The following is a 24,485-nucleotide window of genomic DNA, read 5'->3' as shown; positions in this document are numbered from 1 at the left end:
GAGTGCTAGGATTAAAGGCGTGTGCCACCATGGCCTGGCAGAGTCTTAGAGCTTTTAAGAGAAGGAGGACCCAAATACAGTCCTTGAGGCAATCTGGGGTACTCCTCTCTCTGTGAGGCCTTTTGGGAGTTATGGGGAGGAACTTTCTCTGGCTCTCTGTTGAGTTGGCAATCCTCTACCCTCATAACCCTCCATCATTGTAATCTGCCCTGTAAGGGGCTTGCTGGAGCTGAATCAGTTCAGGTGCCCTGTCCTGTGAGCTAACTAGACCTCCTTATTAAGTTAGTCTCTTCAAATATTTTGTTAAGCCACTAAACAGTGACTGATGTCCTGTCTAAGTCACAGCTTTGGATGTATTAATTTACATTATAAACAGCAATGCTTGGGCAGCCCTCATGGAGGGCTAGATGTGGACAAGTCACTGGCCACAGTGAAGGCCCAAGGGCTGATGCACTCCCCAAACTCTCGTGGACATCAGTGAGGAGTTCCTGAGACAGAGGAGGCCATCTTGGCTAGATGCAGCCAGAACTCATTCAGAATTCTCGGGATTCCTCATGGGCCCTTGAAGTTGTCTTTGTGGCCAAGGATGGACTTTTCCACCTTTGTTTTTGTTTTTGTTTTTGAAACAAAGCCTCTCACTGAACTTTCAGCACAGCAACTGGCTCCTCTGGCCTGCCAGCAAGCTCCAGGGATCTGCTTAACTCTGCTCATCTAGCACCAGGGTTACAGGTGTGCTCCACCAACACTTGGCTTTTACACAGGTGCTGGGGATCCAGACTCCAGTCCTCACGTTTGTACCTCTCCGAGAGCCATCTCTCGGCCCCACACCCTATTCTGAAAGTGTACTGACACATTCCTGGGGTGATCTGGGAATCCCGCACTGTACCGTGTTGAAGCTCATCTTGGACCCACGGATCAGAGACACACTATGTACACTCATGTGCAGGACAGGCGTACAAATGTGTATTTACTCCAACTCTAAAGTTTACAAGGGAGCTAGGCAGAAGGTCATAATATACACATTGCCGACTCCATGACTCCCATTTGTCTTCCTGACTTGGTTTACCGCTGTCCACCAGAAGGCTATCCTGATACCAGCAGGATGCAGAAGGAGATGGGTGACTACAGAAACAAAGTCCACTGGGAGGGACAGGCCAGGGGCCATCAGCAGAACGCCAGGGGCCAGAGTGAGCTCTGAGCTGGCACCGGCACATCTCATGTTGCACCATGATTCCTGCTGCAGTTACAGAGGCTCCCGAGCCACCTGGTGACACATGGTGGTGTTAATCTCCATCGCACATGTCACTCAACAAGACCACATGATTGCAGTCACCCAGCCCATTGGGGGTAGTGCTGTGTCCCTGTCCAGAATGGACAGATTGAGTTTGTGACCCACTTGGTCATGAAGGCAAAGTTTGCCCAAGGCATGTCAACCATGCTCTTGGCGGCCCTGTAGGTCAGCCAGGGCTGAGATACCATAAAAGGTTTCCTGTGCCAATGTGGCCATTGTGGCAGGTGCCAGGGCACAGGGTCTGGTTTGCAAAGTAGTGAGGCTTTGCATCAACTTCCACCCGTTGGGCCATCTGTGACAGGGTTGGGATGGGCTGTGTCAGCTCCGTTGCTTCCTCCTCCTCCTCTGTCTCAGGACTTCTCATGTCTTCCCCAGAATAGAAGATCTGCAGATTCAGACACATAGGAGAGTGAGGTGAGCCCCTCCCTGTGGCCAGACGGCCCCACCATAGGGCACTTTCTCAGCACAGTCGAGGTGGCTAGAGAGAGTGTGGCAGATCCTTTTGACTCAGCCCTCTGAGCCTATTGCCTGTCTCTGACTTCTACCTGGCTGTGCTAGCAGGCTGAACAAGCTGGAGATCGTGTGTATGGGGTAGGGTGGGATGTTCATGAGCATGTGTGTTATTTTCTGGCATAAAAACATGGAGCAGGAGTTCCTGGCTCTGGGATATGCATCCTGACCATCCCACAGAGGTGCAGTGACCCCCAATGAGGGGGTCACTGACTCAGTCTCCTTCTAATATCCATAGCCCTTGAGTTCTGCTCTGATCTCTCTGGTCCTGCATTGCTCCTCTTCCTTCCTCCCAGGGAGGACACTGATGAACAAATACCTTGTGAACCCCTCAGCCCTGGTCTGGCTCCAAGTGGCCCAGGTGTCTCTCTCCACCCACCTTGCATGTCCCATCCTGGCACACAGACCCACCTTAGAGATCTCCACCTCTCCTTTTCTGTCTGGTTCTCTGGGCTCTCACTCTCATAGGAAGCCAAATACAGGCCTAAACCAAAACAGAAGTGAAATTATGCAATTACCACCGGTGACCGTAACTCTTTGTTCATTCAGAACTTGACCTGTTTTTTTGTTTGTGAATTACACTTTTCTTTTGGAGGTCATTGTTCATAGGCAGTTTTAAGAAACAGCATGCAGAGATCCCATGACCCCTCAACCCAGTTTCCACCAGCAGTACCCAGCAGTAGCCATGTGCAAAACTGCAATGATGATTTAATGTACAATTTTTTTTCTACTCAGGATGCTATAAGGTATAGTAGAAATTTTTGAAAACACATTCTGAAAATTAAATTTGGAATTTTCTCTTGTCTAGCAATAAGAAGTGTGCTCCCCTCTGTGGGCTGCAGCCACGCCTCCATCAGTCATGTGACTCAAACACACACAGTGTATCTTACTCAATAAACAACATGGACTATTGTGCATATGGTGATGTAATCTGTTTTATGTTAGATCAGGCATGTTGGCACACCTTTAATCCCAGCACTCAGGAGACAAGAGGCAGTCAGATCTCTGTGAATTCAAGGCCAGCCTGGTCTACATAGAAAGTTTCATGCTAGCCAGAGCTACATAAACCAAAAACAGTTGCCTTTGTGTTAGATGAGTGTGCAGTGCTGTAATGTAAGTGTCCTAAGCATGTTTGCTGTAGGCTGGACCAAGCCGTGATGATCCGTAGTCTAGGGGTACTAGAGATGTGCTTCTTTTTTTGTTTGTTTTATTAGGTATCCTTTAATCCTTCTTTAAGAATGTATGAAAACATTAATGACATTCATTACCCATAACCTTATACAAAGTAACTTGTAACTAAGATAATGATTTCTAAGTGTCATTTATGGGTGAAAATTTCTGAGCTGAAGATATAGATGATTTCTCAAGCTAGTTTAGGCAAGACCAAAGCTAAGGCTATTTATTTATCCTTTAGAATATGCCAGTTCCTTTGTATTAATAGAGATGTGTTTCTGACTCACAGTATTTCCATTAGGATGGGTTTACTGGGGTGTAATTCCATCGTGAATCGAGGTACCTGGTACAGTATTGCCACAATCAGGACACTGACACTGGCAGAATTTAGACACAGGACATTTCCAGAACAACTAACGTGCCATGGGCAAAGGTGCCCTTTAGCACCACATCTACCTCCTTCATTGCCCCCTCTTTCTTTCTCATTTATCCTCTCCTCCCCTCCCCATCTCCCTCACCTCTGCTTCCTTCCTTCCTTCCTTCCTTCCTTCCTTCCTTCCTTCCTTCCTTCCTTCCTTCCTGTGATGTTGGAGATTGAACAGAGGGCAGCATTCTATAACCAGTCCATATCCCAGACTCCCCACCTCTTTTCTTAATTTCTGACAATCACTAATCTGTCCTCCATGTCTTTATTTTAATCATTTGAAGAATGTTATGTAAATAAAATCATATATATACATATATATATATGTGTATGTGTGTGTGTGTGTGTGTGTGTGTGTGTGTGTGTGTGTGTATTCTTTTTGAGCCTGGAGATTCATCCATGAAGTGCCACATATCAATGGCATGTATCCTGTTTGTGTCTGAAAAAGTCTAAAGTAGGGGTGTATCACAGTTCATTTAACTATTTCCCCACTGTCAGACACTGGGGTTGTTTTCAGTTTGAGGTTATAACAAAGGGAACTGATAGACACTGATATATGAGGTTTTGTTTCTCTGTGAGCATGGGTATCATTCATCTAGAATAAACCAATGCCCATGAGTGCAATTCCTTGGTCATAAAATGTTAATAGTACTCAGTTTTACAAGAAACTCTGTCAGTTGGGCATGCTGGTCCCTGCCCATAATCCCAACACTGGGGCAGCAAAGTGTGAGTTTGGAGTTAGTCTGGGCTACATAAATTCTAGGATAACCTGAGCTACACAGTGAGACCCTACCTCAACGAACAAAACAAAACAAAAATATAGGTAACCACAAAAAGCAAAACAAACAAACCCCAAATCAAGACCTCTTTGTCTACACAGATGCTTCCTGGGATGTGACACAGTTTGTTACGACACCATTATGTCCCAACAAATCTCCGCAGAGTGAAACTTTTGCCATTAAATCTGTGCATTCAATGATCCAGGCCTGGTGGCATAGCCTACAACCCCAGCTGCTCTGGAGGCTGAGGGAGGAGGGTCACAAAGTCAGGTTTGCCTGTGCTACAAAATGAATTCAAAGCCATCCCAGGCAACTTGGCGAGACCCTGCCTCAAAATAAAAAAGAGGTCTGGGGATATAGCTCAGTGATAGGACATTTGCCTGGTGATGTGTGAGGCCTTGGGTTCAATAGTTTCCAGACATTGGTCTCATGTCAGTGTGTATCACATGCTGCCCTCTCATGTGTTCCCACTCATGCACTATCCATGGAAAGACCCATAACTGGGCCATTGCTCCACTTTCCTCATATGAGCCCCAGTTCTTACCTTTACTCTCATCTTACTAATGAGGAAAACAGGGGAGGTTGATGTTGAAATGAGCCTAGCCCTACTCTAATTCTTCCACATTGTATAGAATTCTGATACCATGGAAAGATAACCATGTCCACTTATGCTTGTGACATAGAATGCTCACAGCAAATGGACAGGCTACTAATGGTTAGACAGGCTACTAATGGCTACTAATGCCCAACGAAGACCACACTGCATGCAGGAAGGAATCTGTACTCAGGGGTCTTGAAGTCCTAGCCTGTGACCTAGTCTTGTGCTCCTTAGGAGGCACTCAGGTGCTGACTAGATAAGGGAATGTACCTTGTTTGCTCTACTTGGGACCAGCAAGTTTGAGTGTGAGGTGTCTCTGCCCAGAGTTGCGGTCCCTGCATGGTGACTGACTAAAAGACTAAAACATCACTGGACAGTCCTATTGCCTGAATGTTGAGCCCATGGGACTACCTTACCGTCTTCGCTGAAGATGGGGGCAGTGTACAGGTAATGGGTGATGCTGGGGTCTTGCTCAAAAGGACATTCCACTTGTTTCCAGGTGATGAACTCTCCAACCTGTTTGGCCAGTTCCAGAAATTTCTGCCAGGTTTATAGAGACACAAAATAGAGCAAAGTAAGTGGCTTGCCTTGGCTTGTCACCCTTGGGTGAGCCTGTGGATCTGAAAAGGAATATGGAACCCCAGGTGACAGCAGGACCTAGGGAGAATGCTGGGAGTCCTGTGAGAGTCACCTTGCCAATTTTCCTTCATCCCTCTTAGCAATCTTCGACACCTGTCGTTTCAGGCTCCCAGCCTCCCCATCAATGGGTGTGGCAGCCAATGGCCCCTAACTTTTTTTTTTTAATTTAAAAGATCTACTTCTTTTTTTCCCATTCAACAGGGTTTATTTCACATATATGCAACAGAAACTGAATAGAACATGCCAAGATTCATTAATGGAAAACCCGTTGATAATCAGATGGGGATGCTATTTAAAAATACCAAAAATTCTAATTGTGTAATTTTTTACTTTTTTAGACTGTGTGGTAGAATATTATAAGGTGTGTGACTTTTGTTTACACTACATTTGTTTAACTCTGTGAAGCTGTGTTACTGCACCTGTCTAAAACACCTGGTGGTCCTAATAAAGAGCTGAATGGCCAATTGTGAGGCAGGAACAAGGATAGGCGGGGCTGGCAGACAGAGAGTATAAATAGAAGGAGAAACAAGGAAGAGAGGAGCAAGCAACGAGATAGAACAAGGAAAGGAGTATGTCAGGGACCAGTCACCCAGCCACCCTACCATCCATGGAGTGAGAAGAAAGTAAGATATACAGAAGTAAAAAATGATCAAAGCCCAGAGATAGACAAGATAATTATAGATAAGAAAAGCTGGCTAAAAACTACCCAAGCTAAGGCTGGGCATTCATAAGTAAGAATAAGCCTCTGTGTGTGATTTATTTGGGAGCTGGGTGGTGTCTCCCCTCCCCAAAAGAGCCAAAGAGTAAAAACCAACTGACAACAACGGTGTCTTATTATGTAGCTCTGGATAGCCTGGAACTACCTATGTACATCAGGCTGGCTTCAAACTCACAGAGATCCTTCTGCCTCTGCCTCCAGAGTTCTTGACCTAAAGGTATGTGTCTCCATACCTGACTGACTTCAGCCTTTGCCTTTATGTAGCAAGAATGTGCATAGCTTTATTTCAATTTCTTTTTTGTGTTTTTCTTTTGGGAAAGTGACACTCGTTGACTTACAGGATGATGTAAATATAGTTCAGTAAATCTATTTAAATAAAGCACTATATATACATATATATACATATATATATATAGAGAGAGAGAATGCAAGAGAGAGAGAGGGAGAGAGAGAGACAGAGAGAGAGAGAGAGAGAGAGAGAGAGAGAGAGAGAGAGAGAGAGTCCAGGTGCCCACAGAGGCTAGAGAGGGTGTTGGAACCCCTGGAGCTGGAGTCACAGGCATTTGTGAGCAACATGGATACTGGGAAGTAAACTGGGGGCTTGTGGAAGATCAGCACATGTTCTTAACTGCTGAGATATCTCTGCATCCCAGGTGAATTGACATTTTATTTAAATATTGTTCATGTATGTACACGTGTAGGCATATGTGTACCTTGGTGCCCATGTGGAGGTCAGAGGACGACAACTGATGGGAGTCAATTCTGTCCTTCTACCGTGTGGATCCTCGGGATGGAATTCAGGTCGTCAGGCAGTAAGTACCTTCATACACTGAGCCATCTCAACAGCTCTAAGTAAATTATTTCAAGTGTATTTTTAAATAAAATCATCTTTAATATGCACAGGCAATTGGTTCTAGGATCCCTTCACCCCAACCGAGATTCCCAAATCCACAGAGGCCCTGGCCCCCTTTTTAAGACAGTATATTATCTCCATGTAGCAGATACACCTCCTGTTGCGTACTTTAAATCATCTCCAGGTTCCTCCTCACACCTAACAAGATGCGAATGCTATGCAGATGGCTTATGTGTGCATTGTTCTGGGAACGGTGACAAGCGAAACAGTCTGTACTCCTTCAGTACAGATGTAAATAAGAAATATTTTCCATCCACCAATGCAGAACTCATGGAAGCAGAGGGCTGGCTGCATGTGTGTTTAAATACTCAAAGTATGCTAACTTTCAGAAGGGTTTTAAACACATAGCAGCCGGCTGTGGTTTGACTGTGAAATGCACTCCACTTCTTCCCCAGTTGGTGGCGCTGTTGGAAGGTTATGGGACCTTTGGGAGGTGGAGATTTGCTGGGGGAAGGAGGTCCCTGACCTGAGGGTGGGCTTTGATGGTTTACAGCCTGGCCCTACTTGCTGCTGTCTGGACTCCACTTCTGCAGTGCAGATGCAAAGTGGTAGTTAGCTTCCTGCTCCAACCTCCACGCCTTCCCTTAGACAGTGAACTCTCATCCCTTTGGAACTATAAGCCAAAAGAAACCCTTTCTCCTTTGTTTTTGTCAGAAATAGCAAAGAAAATAGGACATAGGCCAAAGCCATGCCTGTGTTGGGGAGCCTGCCCTGTGTCATCCCTCAATCAGTCCTAGTAGCAGGTCTAGCCCCTGCCCCACCTGCTCTGGCAGTGTGTGGACACATGAGTGCGTGTTTCATAGTCTTCCCCAGCTCTGACTCTAGGGACCAATTCAAAAAGAGGAAATGATGGAGTCCCAGTTCCTAGGTGTATTTCAGTATCACGAAGAGAAAAATCCTATCCCAGGCCTCATCTATGTGACCTCTAGACAAGAGCCTTGGACCACATGCTGGGTTGGACAGTCACCTGGCACTGTCAGCTTTGGGACAACCAGGCCTGTGAGTCACATGAGGTTGTGCAGACACCAGCTATAGGCCCGAGAGGTCAGGCTTGTGCTGTGGTTCACAGGGATAGGGCACACTCACAGAGTTTGTGACAGCCTCCAAGGCAGAAGGAGGCAGATTACTGTGAGTTGGAGGTCAGCCTGGTCTACAGAGCAAGCTCCAGGACAGCCAGAGCTATATAGAGAACCCCTGTCTCAAAAAACAAAACAAAAGAATTGTAATTTAAATATCTGAGTTTTCTGATGGTCTTAGGCAACCCCTAGGTAAGGTACATTTGACCCCCAAAGGAGTCACAACCCACAGGTTGAGACCCATTAATATAGAGCAAGTGACAGGTCCAGGATTTATGCTTCTTGGAGCTGAAGGCTGAGTGAGCACCAGGTGACCACTGAGGGTCACTTGCTGGCCCTCCTGCAAGACAAGAGCCTCTTTCTTCCCACAGATCGGAAGGTCCTACTACTTCATGCCATGCTCTGTCTGCAGAGCCCACCAGCCACACAGGTACGTGGGTGGGCTCTTCTGAGACATTCAGGAACTCCAGTTCTCTGAGTGGGTCAGATGCCCTGCCTGCTGAGGACCCCAGCAGGTGGGAGCTTTCTTGCCTGAGAGGTGATGGGGACTTCCTGGAGGAGGGGGCATTCGATGAGACCGGTGAGCTGACACAGCAGCTCTTTGCTTCTTTCCTGTGTGGTTTCTGCTTCACAACCTCATCCTGCTGTCCAGGGACCCTCCTTTGGGGAACTGCCCTGGTTCCCATGCACTACGCGTTTGTGTGGGGCCCTTGGAGCACCTTGCTGACTGTCATCATAGGTCTACAGGGCTGGCTTTCTCCAGCCTGAAGCTCTTCAAGGATCAAGATGCTGCTGCTCCCTGTGCTGAGAATAACATTTTAGCATGGAGTGCTGGATGGCATGTGCCTGAGCCTCAGCCTCCCCCTCTGGTTGATGATAGGGGGACCCAGATAATCCCACTCAGAGATGGCTATAAACTGTTGCACTCTGCCTTCCCGGGATCCCTCATTAATCTAGCTATCCAGGGGCTAGCAGTCCCATGCTGGCAACTTTTGTCTCTGTGTGTGTGTTTGTGTTTGTATGGCTACAGGTGCATGTGGGCAAGTAGAGGCCAGAGGACAACCCCAGGTACTGTCCAGCTTGCTTTATAAGATAGACTCTCACTGGCTTAGAAGTAGCCAATTAGGCTAGGCTGACTGGCCAGAGAGCACCAGAGATCCACCTTTGTCCTCCTTCCAGGTCTAGGATTATGAACTCGTGCCAACAAACTCAGCTTTTCTTTACGTGGGTTCCGGGGGATGGAACTCAGGTCCTCAGTAAAGGGTATCACAAGCACTTCACTGAGGCATCTCACTAGCTGCCTGTTTGTTTGTGCCAGGAACTTTTAGCTGCTTGTCTCACTTGCTGGTATCACTGAAGGCCTTCAGACCCACCTCAAAGTTGACATGCCCATTGGGAAGGCGGTTGGCACAGCCCTCATTGAGGAAGTAGATGTCCTTGATGAGCAGGCTGAAGAAGGGGATGACAATCTAGAAGGGAGAGGGTGTCGATCAACTTAAAAGCACAGCCCCCAGCAGCTAGAAGGTGGCTTTTGTCCGCCTGCCCCATGGTCACCCAGCCTCAGCATGGATGGGAAAAGAATCATGCAAAGATCTAATGTTGCAAGTGACTTCTCCAATCAGAGTCCAGCCTAGTTTCTAAATAGTTCACAGCAACTCCTGAGCTGTGAGCCAGTATCTCTGCGGCTAAAACACAGCCCCACCTGTGTCCTGGGAACAGAGAAGCAGTTGATGAATTGTAACAAGGCCATGATAGTCACAGCTGTGCAAGATGGGGTTTGACACCTGGCTCTGCCACAGCCTTACAGTATAATCGGATAGTGAAGAACCCTCTCTGAGACTCAGTCTTCCAAACTGGCAGATGGGAATGCTGAAGCTTATCAGAGTTAAGGGGAGGGCAGTGGAGAGAGGTTCCTGCCTGCCTGGCTGGCTTTGTAACATTCTGGCGCCTGGGCTGGGGCAGGCAGAGATTGGGCCAGCTGATTGGGTGGCTCAGGTTCCTGACTGCTACAGTTTGGATCCTGTGTTTTCCAAAGGCCCATAGGACTATGGTTTGCTTCCCAGGAAGGTGTTTGTGGGAGGCTGTGGAAACATTAGGAGGTTGGGTTTAGTTAGCAAAAGATACTGGGGACATGTCTTTGAAGGGACTATGAGACTCTGGGTTCTTTCTCCTCTTTTTGGCTCCCCTACCATCAAATGAGCAATTTAATTTTTATCTTGTCTTTCCCATAAAAGGCCCACAGCAACAAAGTCAACCAGTCATGGACTGAAATGGCTGAAACTATTGGCCAAAGCCAAACCTTTCCTCTTTATAAGTTGGTTGTGTAGGCTATTTGGTTACAGTGACAGAAAGCTGATTAATCAATACATGATACTGCCTGCCTGAGATAATGTAGTCTGGAGAAGGGAGGAGCTAACAAGGCTGACCCTTCTGACCTTGACGGTCTCTTCCTTACCTTCTCTCTGCTGCTATGAGCAGTCAGTGAGCGGTGAGCCGCCCCACGCAGGGCTGTTCTATAGTTGCAGAAATTCCCCGTTGGGTCCATTTGGTGCTGGAAGGAGACAGGGAGGCATTTGGGTAGCTATCTTCAGGGGCCAGCTGGACACACCCCCTGAAGCAGCAGCCCTGTTTACCTCTAGGATGAAGAACTTGGCTGTTTTCACTTTGGCCCAAGTCTTCTTCAGCCTGGAGACAGGGCTCATGTTCATGCCAGCTGGAAGAAGGTATATAGAGTTGGGAGGGCTCCTCTAGCCTGGTCGGCCCCCTTTGTTCTCATAGGCAGAGGTCTCAATGTGCTCTGGCTGTGACTGAGGGTAGCTGGGAGGGTAGGTGCTGGTGTACGTTGTGCTGAGGTGATCATGTAACTCTGACCCTGTCCCAACCATGTGAGCCCACCATGGCATCATCAGTACCCATTTTGGTCTCCTCATTCTCCCTGTCTCTGGGTGCACACTGTCAGACTCTTCAAATGCACCCCTCAGGGACTGACCTTGTATTAGTGTTTAGGCACTTGTACTGGCCTGCCCTTGGAGATCTGACAGAATACACCCTCAGCTGCAGCCACTAAGAGCACCACCTTTGCCTAGTCACTCTGTTCCCTTTCAAAAGGGCCCTGCCCACCACCTATCCTCCTCCCTTTCTCTCCCTCTGTCTGTTCCTCCCCTCAACCCCCTGCTTCTCTTTCCCCTCTCCCACTGTTCCTGTCCCCAGAGACCAGTCTCCCTCCTCCCCTTCCCTTTTTATAATCCCCTTCCCCTAATAAAAACCCCTCCACTTGAACTCTGCCCCATGGTGTATTTCTCTCTTGTGTCTAAATGGAGCACCTCCATCAGCCTGTGGGGCAGGGATATGGTTTACTGGCCACCTAGCCCACAGCCACCCATTGCAGAGAAGACCCTTAGCATACACACCACCTGCCAGCTGTGCCCACTTTAACCTCTCTGGTGGTCCTCACACAGGGTATTCCAGGCCTGGGCAAAGTCACTCACAGATAATAGCCATGAGGGAGTTGAAGTTGCCGATATTGAAGCACTCTCGGGCCACATCAATGAAGAACTCGATCACCTGTGCTCTCTGCTTCTTCTTGGCTGGCTGGGGGCAGAACATCAGAGCTTCAGTGGACATGTGTCCCCCCCCCATGCCCAAACACTCCATTCAACCAGCCTCCTCCTGTCCCTTTAAAGCCCATTTCACAGCTGAGAAGTCCAAGGCCCCGAGTCTTGGGACACTTTGCAGAAGAGCCAGTACACACACACACACACATCACAAGTGTGGAGGGCAGATGTGACCCAGTGATGTTCCTGTGGGGGTACAAGCACCCCTGCAGCACCTGAGGGCCAGTGAGGCCTCTTGGGGATGGTTCCCCCTCAAGGCTTTTCCCCTAAAAGGCAGAAGTACTGCCATTTCCTTTCCTCCCATCACGGAACTTGCTCTCTCCTCAGAGAGGGCCATACACCAAGCCTGGGTCCTCGCTCTGTGTGCTGCCCCCCCCCACCCCCCTCCCCGCTTTCTGTCAGAAAACCATGCCACTTTGAAAAGTTACCCTGGGGGACAAGTGCTTGGGACTCTACCTTTCTGGTGGGTTAGAATCAAACTGTCCTTCCCCCTGGGCTATCCCAGGTGGGTTCCTGTTGACTACTTGTGCTCTGTCCAGCCTCCACACAGGTAAACCCTGGTAAACCCTGGCTTATCTGCTGATCCAGTAATGTGACTATGGGAACGGAGCCAGGCCAGTACAACTCAGGTGGATCCTGCTTGCCTGTCAATACAACAGTAGTCTCTCTAGCCACCATAGTATACTGTGACACCTCTGTAGATGTGCCACCAAAGGCCCTCCAAGGACAGGTCTCTGCTGCAGAGCTGCCCACCTAAGGTCTAGTCCTGTCCTTCAAATGGCAACACTTACTGATGACAGTGACAGTCAGGTGAGGTTTAGATAAAGGCTGACATTTCACCCCACTATGGACACCACAGGGCAGTTTCTCCCTTAGCACATGCTTGACCGCCCTGTTCCTCTCTCAGGGGCCGACCCCTAATGAGCACTGACCCTTGATCTCTGTCTCACTGCTTGTACCCAATGGGCCCAATTGGACCAGTCAGGTCCGGTTGTGCTTCACCTTAGAGGACAGTGCTGTTGGTATAAAAGAAAAGAAGATGACAAGCAGACCATGCCCGGTGTGTCTAACACCAGGATGCCAGAACTTCCTGCTGAAGAAGCAGCCACTGGCCTGGATTTGCTTTGCAATTCAGTTTTTTTACGAATTATGGTCCATCATTTTCTATTTCCAGAAAATGACAGATAAAAAGTGCACTGGAGACTGATGGTTTGGGTGAAATCCTTCATATCCTCCAGAACATTGAATAAACATATTCAAAGCAAGGCTAATAGATACAGTGGCACCTGTAGCAATAACCTGCTTTTCTCCTCCAAATGTCATTTACTAACAGCACTAACAACAGCAGAGCTTTAGATTACACTCAAGACTCTAGTAAAAAGCAATAGGGGCTTGATGTTAAATGAAAGAAAGGACTTAGGAATAGATTTATTTTTAATCTCATTGTTGGCCTGGACTTTTAATGTGCTATTTTCCAGTTCAGATAGGCCCAGACTGAGGCACACAATGGGCTGCCCACCCTCCTCAGCAAATGGCTTGACTTCCTCTGCAGCCTTGGCTGGTGGAGCCACCCTGAGATCTACCTACAGGGGACATTCACTGGAGGGGAGAGGTGAGCCTGGTCTGGCATGGTGGTCCAGCCATACTTTGGACTTGGGAGGTTGGGATTCAGTACATCCTTCCAGCCCCCAGGTAGCCTCTGGCTGGCAGGCAGGGCCAAACCGGCTACTCACCATGCATATTTCTGTCGCTACGAGATAGCACAGTCTGTTGAACCACTTCACGTAGGCCTCTACGTTGTTAGTCTTGTCACTGAAGCGGGGCTAGAAAAGACATAGTCTGAGTCTCCTTGTTGGTAAGATTTTAGAGTTCAGAATCAGATCACAGTCATCATAGAGAACCCAGACACTGTGACATTCTCAGAGTTGGCCAGAAACACAATGACCCCTTGTGTATTTTCCTGGTCTCCTTCCTACAGGCTGGTGGCCCTGGGCTCATCCCCACCATTACAGTGCAGGGGAGAAGACAAAGAGGAGGACTGGGGTATAAAGTTCAGCAATAGACTGCAATATGGAAGTCCGTAGTTCTGTCCACAGCACCAGATGAAGTACAAATACATGAATTAACGAGGCTGTAACTCAAAATTTACTGATGCATACACTATCAATATTTATTATCCATAGATTCTGTATCTGCAAATTAGTCTACTGCTTAATTTTTTTTGCAGTTCCAATAACTTGCATTACTGTCCTATCCTTTGGTGTGCAGGGACAGAAGGGCAAAATATTTGAACCACTCAACTTATATAAGTGTTTCCAGTGAAGACTGGACTAAATGAAGCTATTATGTCTTGTTTCTTTGAGCAAGGATCCTTTGTTTAGTGTCTCTTTTATTTTTGTGTTTTCTTTGGAGAATAGTTTCAGGGTTTTGAAAGGATTCCAAGAATAATACTGGAGTGATATATTTTTATTCCTAAGCACACAAAGGTTATGGTGTGTCCTACAGAAAAAAATATGTGCTAGATAGCCTTCATTTATCTGTGACATATACAGACTAAGACAAACAGACAGGCAGGCAGCAGATGGACAGACAGACAGATGAGAGATAGACAAGTAGGTAGATAGATTAGATACCCATACAGATAAATATTTCTTTTCTGTGGTGCTGGCATGAAACCCAGGGCCTTGTGCATAACAGAGAAAAGAGAAAGAGTAGCCAAAAATAGTGTCAGGAAGAAAAGTAACAGATCAGTCTACTGCTTAACAGTAGCAGAGACTCTAAACAGAACAGCACACAGGACCCAGGGATGCATGGAAGAGATGAAGGTTTATCTTATCCCAGTTCTGCTCATTTCATAAATGTAAGGTGGATTCAACATTGATAAAAAAAAAAAACAAAAACAATCCCCTCACCGTTTAGAGGAGAAGCAACATATGAGTTCTGTGGTGATGCATTGCTATGAGAATATCTCCTACATCTCAGAGCCGGGAACTTTTGTTGGACCTTACAGCCAAGGTATAATATGCCTTGAGGTCCCTGAAGAGGGACTGGTACTCTGCTGTGTACTCTGACTGTTTGTTCAACCTGCCTCTAAGAGAACAGTGTTAACAACATCCGTACTTGCTTAGATTTCCCACAATCAGATTTTGCAGCCTAAGCTAATGCATAGCTTTAATCTTAAATTATGTATTCGTCCATGCCCCTGGCCCAGAGCAATGCATGCATGTTTGTATGTGTGCTATGAAAATCATTTGCTGGAAATAGTGAATGAGGCAAAAGAGACCTTTTACAATAACTATTTTCCACAAATGCTGAAAACAGCATGGAGACAGTCTGTTTGCAGAACTGTTTGTTATCTGGGTCAGCTGAAATGGGCAGGTTCATCCCTTGTGAAACTGTTAGAGGTTTCTGTAGTGTCCCTCAGTCTTTCCTCATGTGATGCCTTCTGCACTGTTTAATAAAGGAGAACAGAGCCCTTTGTTAGGGACAGATTCCCAAAGCCTCATGAAGGCAGGCATGGAACCAGACTCATCTGACAGACAGACTATAGACAGAAAGATTACAGACAGACAGACTACAGACAGGCCAGAAACCATAAGCTACACAGAAACAGGAGACACATGGAGAGGAGTGGAGAATTCAGATTTGGGCTCGCTCTTGGTCAAAGTCCTCCAAGAGGAAGTGCTAGGTTCTTTTCCTTAATGTGATGCTAATGCATACCAGTGCATCTGAGGCTACCTCTAATGCCTTCAGTCCGTGCAGGGTAATAGAGCTGGAGAAAGAAATCAACAAAACTTAACAACCATGCATGAGGGACCTCTTGACAAACCAAGAAGGAAGGCACCTTTCTGATGCCTGAAGAAATAACCTAACAGCAAACATGCTCAGGTATGGGCTGCTAAAAGTGTTCCTTCTAAAATCAGGAAAAGAAGGCTGTCTTCTCTCAACTCTCCTGCTTGATGTTGTAGCAGGGGTGCAAGCTGGTGCTGTAAGCAAAACTGGGCCGGGCGTGTCCCCCCTTAAGTAACGATCTTAGCATCAGAGACTTACAGTGAGAGAGGAAGGCCTGTCCACTAGTCTTGTCCCTCCTATACCTGAGGGGTTTCTATTTTATGGCTGCCACAGAAATAAAACAAATACTGTTTCAGGGGCTGGAGGGATGGCTCAGTGGTTAAGAGCATTTGCTAGAGGCTCCCAGCACTCATGTGATGGCTCAGTGGTAGAACACTTGCCTAGCATGCACAAGGTTCTAGGTTCAATCCCTAATACCTAAAAGAAAGTTCTATTCAGTGCTGTCAGTTACAAAATTAATATAAAAAATTACTGTCCGCACCTGAATGGCCTCAAGCTGAACGGACTGCTGGTTTTCACTGAATATTATTTTGGCTTGAATGACAGGGAAACTCATTATTCAGACCAGCATTTGGCTGATTGTGCCTTGATAATGAGTGAAAAGCTTGCCTCCTCCAAGAAAACAATTCACAGCATTTGTTGCCAATGATGAAGTTCAAGCTTGCAAGAGAAAATTGCAACTTATAAAACCCCTTTCCACCTCTGTGTGCTTGACAGCCTCAGGGTTTTCATGGATTTCCCTCTCCCCAGCAGTGGAGAGATCTGCTTCATTCAGTGTCTCCAGGCTTTTTTAAAGTGGCCAATAATCACATATCCAAGGTGTGTGACAGTTCAGCGGATGTCACTGTGTGTGGAAAACTCACTGATACATTTTTAGGTCTCATGTTACAATGAGTGTTTAAAAATTATCACTTGCAGTATCTAACAAGAATATGGACAAGTATCTCACAAGAATTTCACATTCTCAACTACATACCTGTGACATCCCCCCCCCACCCCAGGAGATTGGCACTGACTAGAACCTAGGGTTTCCTGCATGGAGGGAAGTCCTCTGCCCTTGACCTTCCATTCCCAGCTTGAGGACATACGGCTACATAAAGTCATGTGATCTCTACCAACAGCATACAAGAGCCCTGCTTTCCTTCCAAAACCATACTACGTCTAGCTTATGATCCTTGCTCTCTCAGAGACAAGAGAGGCAGTCACACACTACAGCACTTAATTTTCACTCTTTTTGTTAGGTGGAGCCATAAATAGAGGATGCTTCCAGCTCTGACTGGCTCTAGCCCTTTGGTTAGACACCCTACTCTAGTGGTTGGGCCTCTCTATGATCAAGAAGCCGTAGCTCTAAATCCTAGTGTGGCCTCAACTTGCCCAATCTTTTCAAGCATGGGGCAACAGCCGGCACTTCCCTCAGTGGCCGCTGGAGGGCACAAGCGCCCTCCAAAAAGCACAGGGAAGGACCCGCAGGTCCCAGGCCATACAGGATGCACCCTGTATCCAATCTCTATCCAGGATTGAAGCCTGACTCAAGGTGACAGCAGACTTCCCGACCACGCCTGCACCCTGGCTGGATGAGTGATCTGATGGGGTACGTCCAGTCAATCCCCTGGACTCCCTGGGACTCAGTGCTGTTGCCATCTGAAAAGACCAGGGTGCAGTGGTCAGGGGCCCTCCATTCCGTTCTGGGCATCATCGAGGCTCCCCCAGCCCGTGAGATCCATCCATATCACCGCTCCACTTCCCATGTGGCCACCACTGGGTGGAGGCCACTGTTGTCTCAGCCTTTCCAAGCACCTTTTACCTTTGTGTCCGACAGAGAGTCCTTGTTCACAAAAGCCTGGACAAACTCCTCAGGTCCAATGTGTCTTAATCGCTCCTGCATGGGGAAGGGAGAAGAGTCGGAAAAGAGGGATGTGTGGGGAGGGACACATGCTGGGAGGCAGCAAGAGTGCCATCAGGGGTAAAAGTGTGGCAGGAAGTTGCCACTTCCCTCTCTTGCCTCTCTTGGGGCCCTTTGGACTCTGCACCTACATAGAGTCCTATGTGTTTGGGGCGAGGTCAGCTCATTCTCTTTTACCTGCATGAAGGAGAGAGGGCTTAGCTGCAGTTCTAGAAAGCTGGGGAGGGCAGTCTCCCTCCCCCCAACTCACCCCCTACCTATGCATGTAGGGCCCAAACGGAAAGTTCCTTGGGCCTGAGAAGAGCACACAGTGAACAGCATCTTAATGAGAGTTTGAACCCAATTCCTCTGTCCTCAGCCTAGACTCTTATGCTGGCACCTCTAGACCTCCTGTCCCAGGTTCAAGAATGCCCTGGGCACTGGACCTGGATCCCTGGGCTAGCCCGAGGTCGGGAAAGACTGGCAGTGTTGGCTGTCTGTAATTGCTCCCTTCCCTGGGTCCCACTCACCAGCTCCACATGGGTCAGTTGCTGGGCCAGCGTGTAGGGGTCGCTGCAGACACCTAGGAGCTCCCTGTGGATGGAGGCCGGTGGCTTGGTCCTGTATGAGATGGGCTTGTCTGCTCCTACCAAGCCTTCTGGCCCCTGGCCAAGTGATGCCAGTTTCTGGTGCAGAGCCTGCAGGAGCTGATGCATTCTGTTCCCGTAGGTCTAGGGCAGAGGCGAGGGGAGAAGGTGCTCAGATCTGAATACCCACACCCCAAACTCAACCCTTGCTGCAGGCTCCTGTGCGTGCATGCATGCATGTGTGTGTGTTCATGCATATGTTGGTGTGTGTGTGTGTGTGTGCGCGCGCACGCGCTCGCTCACTCGCTCGCGTGTGCTTCTTTGGACAAGGCCAAGTACCAGCAAACATCCTGGGACCTGTTTCATCCTGAAAAAGGACCCTACATTGGACATGTGGCAGTTGGGGCCAAAGTGAAAGCTAGTTGGGGAGAAGGCTTCAGGGTTATGGGTGTGAATTGAGAAATAATTTGGGTAGAACATCTCTGGCTGATGTGCACCAGCTGTCTGGGCTCCAGGGTGGAGTGGGGAAGGCCAGCCAGGGAAGAAGAGGAGGAAGGAAAAGCAAGGAACAGGCCCTGCCTGAGGACTGGCCTCTTACTGGCTCCAGTGGGGGCCATCCTGGCCCTGGAGCCCAGCTACAAAGCCTTCCTGACCAGCCTCACTCTTCTGCCTTAGTGCCTGGCAGTGCTCCCTTCTTCAGTGTGACTTCTCTTATAGGGGCCCAGCTAGAACGATGCTGCATGGAGCACAATGTGCCATCTCTGTCATGAGATCCCAGCTCTGGGCATGCAGCATGCACTCTGTGAATGGGGCAAGGACAAGCCCACTCCACACCGAGCTCAGATCTCCTCAGCCTGCTTTGGATTATGCCCTGAGCTGGGAGCAGGGACACGAGGTTCCTGTAGGGGCACCCTCTTCCACCTGCAAGGGAAAATCCATCATCTCTCCTTTGGAGACCCCATTTCTAAAAAAAGAAAAGGAAAGGAAAATAAAAGAAAGAAAAGAAAGGATTTTTAAAATTAAAAAAATAATTAGATGCATGTGTGTTTGTGTGTGGGTGTGTACACTTCAGTGCAGGTGCCCTCAGGCCAGTACAGGGCTGCAGTCCCCTAGAGTTTGAATTACAGGTAAGGTGTGAACTGCTTGGTGTAGACACTGGAAACTGAACTCCCATCCTTCTGCTCTTCACCACTGAGTCATGTCAGCCCTGAGACACTACTTCTAATGAGAGATGCCATCGGCCTTCCTGGGTTTATTGAGACACCCATATATCCCAAGAATGAATATATATATATATATATATATATATATATATATATATATATATCCTAAGAGTTTTGGCCAGTAATCCAGAACACACCCCTGAGTGTGTTAGCCTGTGGCAAATGTCACCCCTAGAGATGACTCCATTCCTCATGAGTAGAGGAGCTATCCCGGGAGCTGGCAGAGCAGCAGTAGGCAGTTGGGGGAACCTGCTCTCCTAGTTGCTCTTGTGGTTCATCTGTGGAGCCCTTCTCCTGCCCCAAATTATAGGTCCTTGGCCATGAGCACTGACTGCCAGATTGACTCTGCATGGGGAGCAGGGCAGTGGGCAGGAGGCCTCTGTAGCACATGTCCCTGAATATGGGACTTTGCAGGTGGCTTAGTGGGTCAGAGAGCCACTGCCTGGCCACCAGTCCATCTGAGCCCACTGGTGGGTCTTATTCATCACCTAATTACCATTTCTGGGACAAAAGGGAGAGGTAGAGATACTGGGCCTAAACAGGGCCTTGGATTCCCTCCCAGCTATGCAGGGCCTTGTTCCTCCATGGGCTCCAGAGGGCTCATTGAGGGGTTGTGCTATGCAGTGTGGGGAGAGAGGAGCCCAGAGGAGGTTGGAAACTGGCTCAAGACCTGGACAAGAAGATACAGGAAGGGGAAGTGATGTCCGCCCTGGCTGGCCCACCTCGTCACATGGGGCAATGCGGCCCACCACGTCTGTTAGGTGTCCAATGGTAGACTCCTCTTCGAAGTCCCGTGGGAAGGTTTCAGTCCACTCAGCCAACAACTGGAGCAATTTGGCACCGAACTTCCGGACTCGAGCCTGCAAAGCAAAGCAGAAGCAGAAGCCACTTAGAGGGGTGTAGCGAGGAGTTCTCAGAGCTGCATGAGCCTCTCATTGAGTATGCTCTGCCCATCTGGATCATACCATGGGCTCTTGCAGTAGTTATGGTAAGAGCTCAGGCTATCTGTACCTGCAGCAGGGAGAGGACAACAGAATACAGGAAGGGTGGGGAGGTCCTGACTTGTCCCTGCTCACACAGGGGACAGAAGTGAGGCAGGCACACATCTTGAGGCCAGATCCATCTCATTTCTGCCATCTACAGCATCCCTGACACCTCTGTTTCCGAGGGTTAGGCTATCTTAATTTTCCCATGGGGCTCCCTCTGTTTTCTCAGAGGCTCAGGCCCAGCGGTCTCAGCACAGGGATGGAACTGTATGAGTGCTGGCCAATCAGATTCTAGCATTCTAATTCCTCATGTGTAATGACTGGTGCACAGATGAGCATAGGACCTGGAGCTAGGCCAGTGAAATCTCAACCTTTTACCTTTAAAGGTCTTTCCGTGTGACTGAAAGATTAGAAGGTCTCCCTGCAAAGGAGGCCCCCTGCCCCCGACCACCATACAGGGGAGGCCTTAGTCCCAGGTGAAATCAGGGCAGAGCATCCAAGTGAGGAAGTCCATGTCCTAGTACTGTGATCTGGGCCCCTCAAAGAGAAGGCAATTTACACGAGTCAGCCATGTCCCTTTTCTTGGGCCAGATGAAGTTGGGTTTCTGCCACAGTATCCAGAAACCTGATTGACACAGGTATAGAAAACGCACAGGATCAGGCCAGGGAGAAGGGAAGGGTCTGAGGAGCCATGGCATGGACAAACCATCCTTCTCATACAGAAACAGAATGCAACTGGATGGAAGCCCAGCAGAGGCATGGAGCCATCCCAGGCCACAGGTGGTAAGGTCCCTACAGACTAGGCTCTAGGGACCCGGGTCTGGCTTTAATATGATCTCACTGGACTTTGGAAAATGGCACAGGTATAAGGGTGCCTTATCCTTGCAGGTCCTGGGCCTCGAGTAGCTTAATAGGCTCCTTTTCCGGAGGGCAGAGCAATCACCGCCTCCCAGAGAGGCTGACACTGCAAGGTCATGCCCTGGGATACAGATGCACTCAGGGGCCTCCTGGTCTGCCCAGCTCCTCACCTTGTCCAGCACCGGCTTGTCCAGCTGTTGCTGCTCTATGCACAGGTGGCACACCCGAGCCAGGAGCTCCCGGGGCTCGATGAAGAGACGAGAGCTCAGCAGGAAGGTGAAGATGTAGGCTTTCTAGTGAGGATACCACACAAGCTCATCAGGGCACAGAGTGTGTCACCAGCCGGCCCCAACTCCCCAGGCACAAGGCCGTTCCTGTCAGCTGTCCCATGCTCACTCCTGCCCCCTGCCCCCACCAGGTGGCTCACCTACCTCTGGGTAGTAATCGGCTGTGGGCACTAGGTGCTGAATCAGAGTGTCCAGCGAGGCTGAAGATGGCGCTCCGTCTAGGAGGGGTTGTCCAGCCTGCTCGCCTTCTGTGGATTCTGTGGGAGGTGGGCTGAGGCTGCCCGGGGTGACCATGTCGGAGGCACTCAGTGTCCGGGGCATGCCTGCCTGCAATGGCACGAAACAGTTGGGGTAAGCTGAGCTGGGCTCCAGGCTGGAGGACTCTGCTTCTCACCGTCCACTTTAGTTCAGTGAGTACATCATGTGCGGCTGCCAGTGTCCCTTATTTCACAGCCCAGCATCCACTCTGCATTTTCTTATAGCCCCTCAATTCTTCCCCCAGGAACCACCTCTTCTTTAGTGTCTGTTTCTCCAGAACCTTCTCTTCCTGGAAAACCTCTCCATAGAGTTGGTTCTCCCTCCAGTTTTCATCTTTATAATTCAGGCTGGCCTGTAACTCCCAGCAGCCCTCCTGTTTGAGATTCATCCAGTGCCAGCACTTCAGGGGCGAGCCACCTTGCACAGGAAAAGTTGTTTTTTCAAGTCCTCAATAGTCACCATACTCCCCCAGCTACTGGCCACAAAGGTTGGCTCAGGAATGACCCCTCTGATCCAGACTAGGGGTTCAGGAACAATCCTAGCTCTTTCCCCTGGAGTCATATTGACTGGACTTTGGGGACTGTAAGATCCATGTCGTTGAGTTCATCTTGTCACTATGAGGATCTGGGAAAGTAGGCACACTCTTTTTGGGGAGAGAGAGCTGGGAGTGAATTCTTGTGCATACTACCTAAGGGCTCTACCACTGAGCTAACATCCCCAACCCCTTTGCTACTTTTCATTTTGGGACAGGACCTTCTAAGTTGCCCAAGCTGGCTTTGTATGCACTCGGTAGTCCAGGCAGGCCTTGAACTTATGATCCCTATGCCTTAGCCTACTAAGTAGCTGAGATCACAGGCCTGCACTATCAGGTCTGACTGAAAGCAGACACATTCCAAGAACAGTGCGGGAGCCCCTGGATGCTCTGCCTGAGCCACAGGCTGAAGTGTGTGATCTTAAAAGGTCCCCTCTCTCCTGTGTGATGTCTGCCACCTCTTCATCCTGCAGCCTCTCCTGGACCCCAGTCTAATTTCCTCTGAGACGGGCCATTGACAGCATGGAGGTGACACTAATTCTCCATGGGACAGGGCAGCAGTCTGCCACATGGCGGAAGGAACCATAGAGAGGTACTTCATGAGAATCAGGGAAGCTTCCAGAATACCTTGGGACCTGGCTTAGCATCAGGTATTTGATGCTGGGTCCATGAGGGTAGGTGGCTAGATCACCAAGTTTACACTAGGAGTTGAAGGAGTGTCCCACAGGGATGACCTGAGAGGGGACAGGCTGCAAGTAGGAGGTTGGGGAGGTCATTGCACTGAAACCTGAAGGCAGGAACCAACCTGTGGAAAAACATGTCTGTCATGGAATAATCCTTCTGTACACTGTGTGAATACATGTCACTATGATTAGATTAATAAACAAGCTGATTGGCCAATAGCTGAACAGGATAAAGTTAAGCAGGAAAACCAAACTGAGAATGATGGGATGAGGAAGGGCAGAGTCAGAGGAGTTGCCAACCAGACAGAGAACAAGTCAGACACACAGAATTGGATAGAGGTAAAAGCCATGAACCTCAGGACAACACATAGATTAATAGAAATGGGTTAAGTTAGTAACGAGCCTGAGCTATTGACTGAGAATTTATAAGTAATCTTAAATCTTTGTGTTGGTTATTTGGGAGCAGGCAGTTGGGACAGAAAAACCAACTACACATGCCTGGCATGGGGCCAATGTAGGTGAAGGCTGGGGTGATTATGGAAGCTTTGCTTAGGTGGCAGGGGCCAAATGTCAGGTCCTAAGTGACAGAGAAGGGGATGAGGGAGAGCCCAGGGCTATGGGAACATCACACATCCATGTGTGGAAACATAAGCCTTCCAGGAAGCATATGGAGGCCCCAGGCCCTGGCCCCACATGTCCTTTCCTATACGTATGAATGACTTTTTGATTAGTTTTACCTATTGCCCTTCTAGCTTCTTCACACAAAGACAATATAAGCATATATTTCCCCCTTTTTTATTATGCACACACAAAATTGCATATCCCCCACACTGTCCCGTTCTGGGTTCTTTTCATTAACAACACATCTGGGAAGTCTTTCTGTGGCAAGCCAAAGGGTTTGTTTCTTTTTTTTTTTTTTTTTGCTAAAAATATTTTATTTTAATTTTTAAAACTATCTTATTCACTGTTTATATGTCCAAGAGTAATTCTTTAAAGCCAATGATGAAGCAGCCTAAATGTTCATCAATGGATGAATGGATAAACAAAATGTACTAGGTATATATGATGAATTATTATTTTGCCTTAAAGGGGGAGAAAATTGTGATGGGTCTTACAGAATGCAGAAACACTGAGGACGTTGAGCTAAGAACAGAAGCCAGTTACAAAAAGACAAAAGCTAGTCTGGGGAGACGGATCAGCAGTTAAGAGCATATATTTCTCTTGTGACTCACAACTGCCTGTAACTACAGCTCCAAGAAATTCAATGCCCTCTTTGGGGTTCCATGGGTACAGCACTCAGTTATGCTCTCGCTGGCTGTCCCTTTCCCTGTCTTTGTCTCTGTCTCTTTCTCAACTGTTTGAGTTTCTCTCTTGGCATTTTTTGGTGGCATGAGGCTTAGTGTGTGAACTGGATACAGGCACAGTGTGATTCTAGGAGGTTTCCATTTTATGATGCATCATTGGGCTTCACAGCACAGTAACAAATACCTGAAATAGTCAATGTATCAAGATAAATGGTTTATTTCAGTGTCTGGATGGCCTAATTGCTTTGGGCCAGGGGAAACACCATGATAGGGTACTTAGTACAAAACAAAACAAAAC

General features: G+C 48.3%; 1 protein-coding gene across 1 annotated transcript; it reads right to left on the bottom strand.

Annotated features, from left to right (window-relative positions):
- Positions 1 to 1,651: 1,651 nt before the first annotated feature.
- Rasgef1c (RasGEF domain family member 1C) lies at positions 1,652 to 21,731 on the bottom strand. The gene is made up of 13 exons (XM_027427653.2): positions 21,555 to 21,731; positions 21,294 to 21,416; positions 20,002 to 20,139; positions 18,000 to 18,200; positions 17,392 to 17,466; positions 13,469 to 13,558; positions 11,610 to 11,712; positions 10,755 to 10,834; positions 10,577 to 10,672; positions 9,495 to 9,590; positions 5,192 to 5,315; positions 2,213 to 2,285; positions 1,652 to 1,676 (listed from the first exon to the last, which is right to left on the bottom strand). The coding sequence occupies exons 1-13, from the start codon at positions 21,729 to 21,731 to the stop codon at positions 1,652 to 1,654; spliced, it is 1,401 nt and encodes a 466-aa protein (XP_027283454.1).
- Positions 21,732 to 24,485: the final 2,754 nt, after the last annotated feature.

Source organism: Cricetulus griseus, chromosome 7, assembly GCF_003668045.3.
Source record: "Cricetulus griseus strain 17A/GY chromosome 7, alternate assembly CriGri-PICRH-1.0, whole genome shotgun sequence".
Classification (NCBI taxonomy): Eukaryota; Metazoa; Chordata; class Mammalia; order Rodentia; family Cricetidae; genus Cricetulus; species Cricetulus griseus.
Note: the sequence above shows the minus strand (reverse complement) of the source record. Positions and strands in the feature narration are given on the sequence as shown.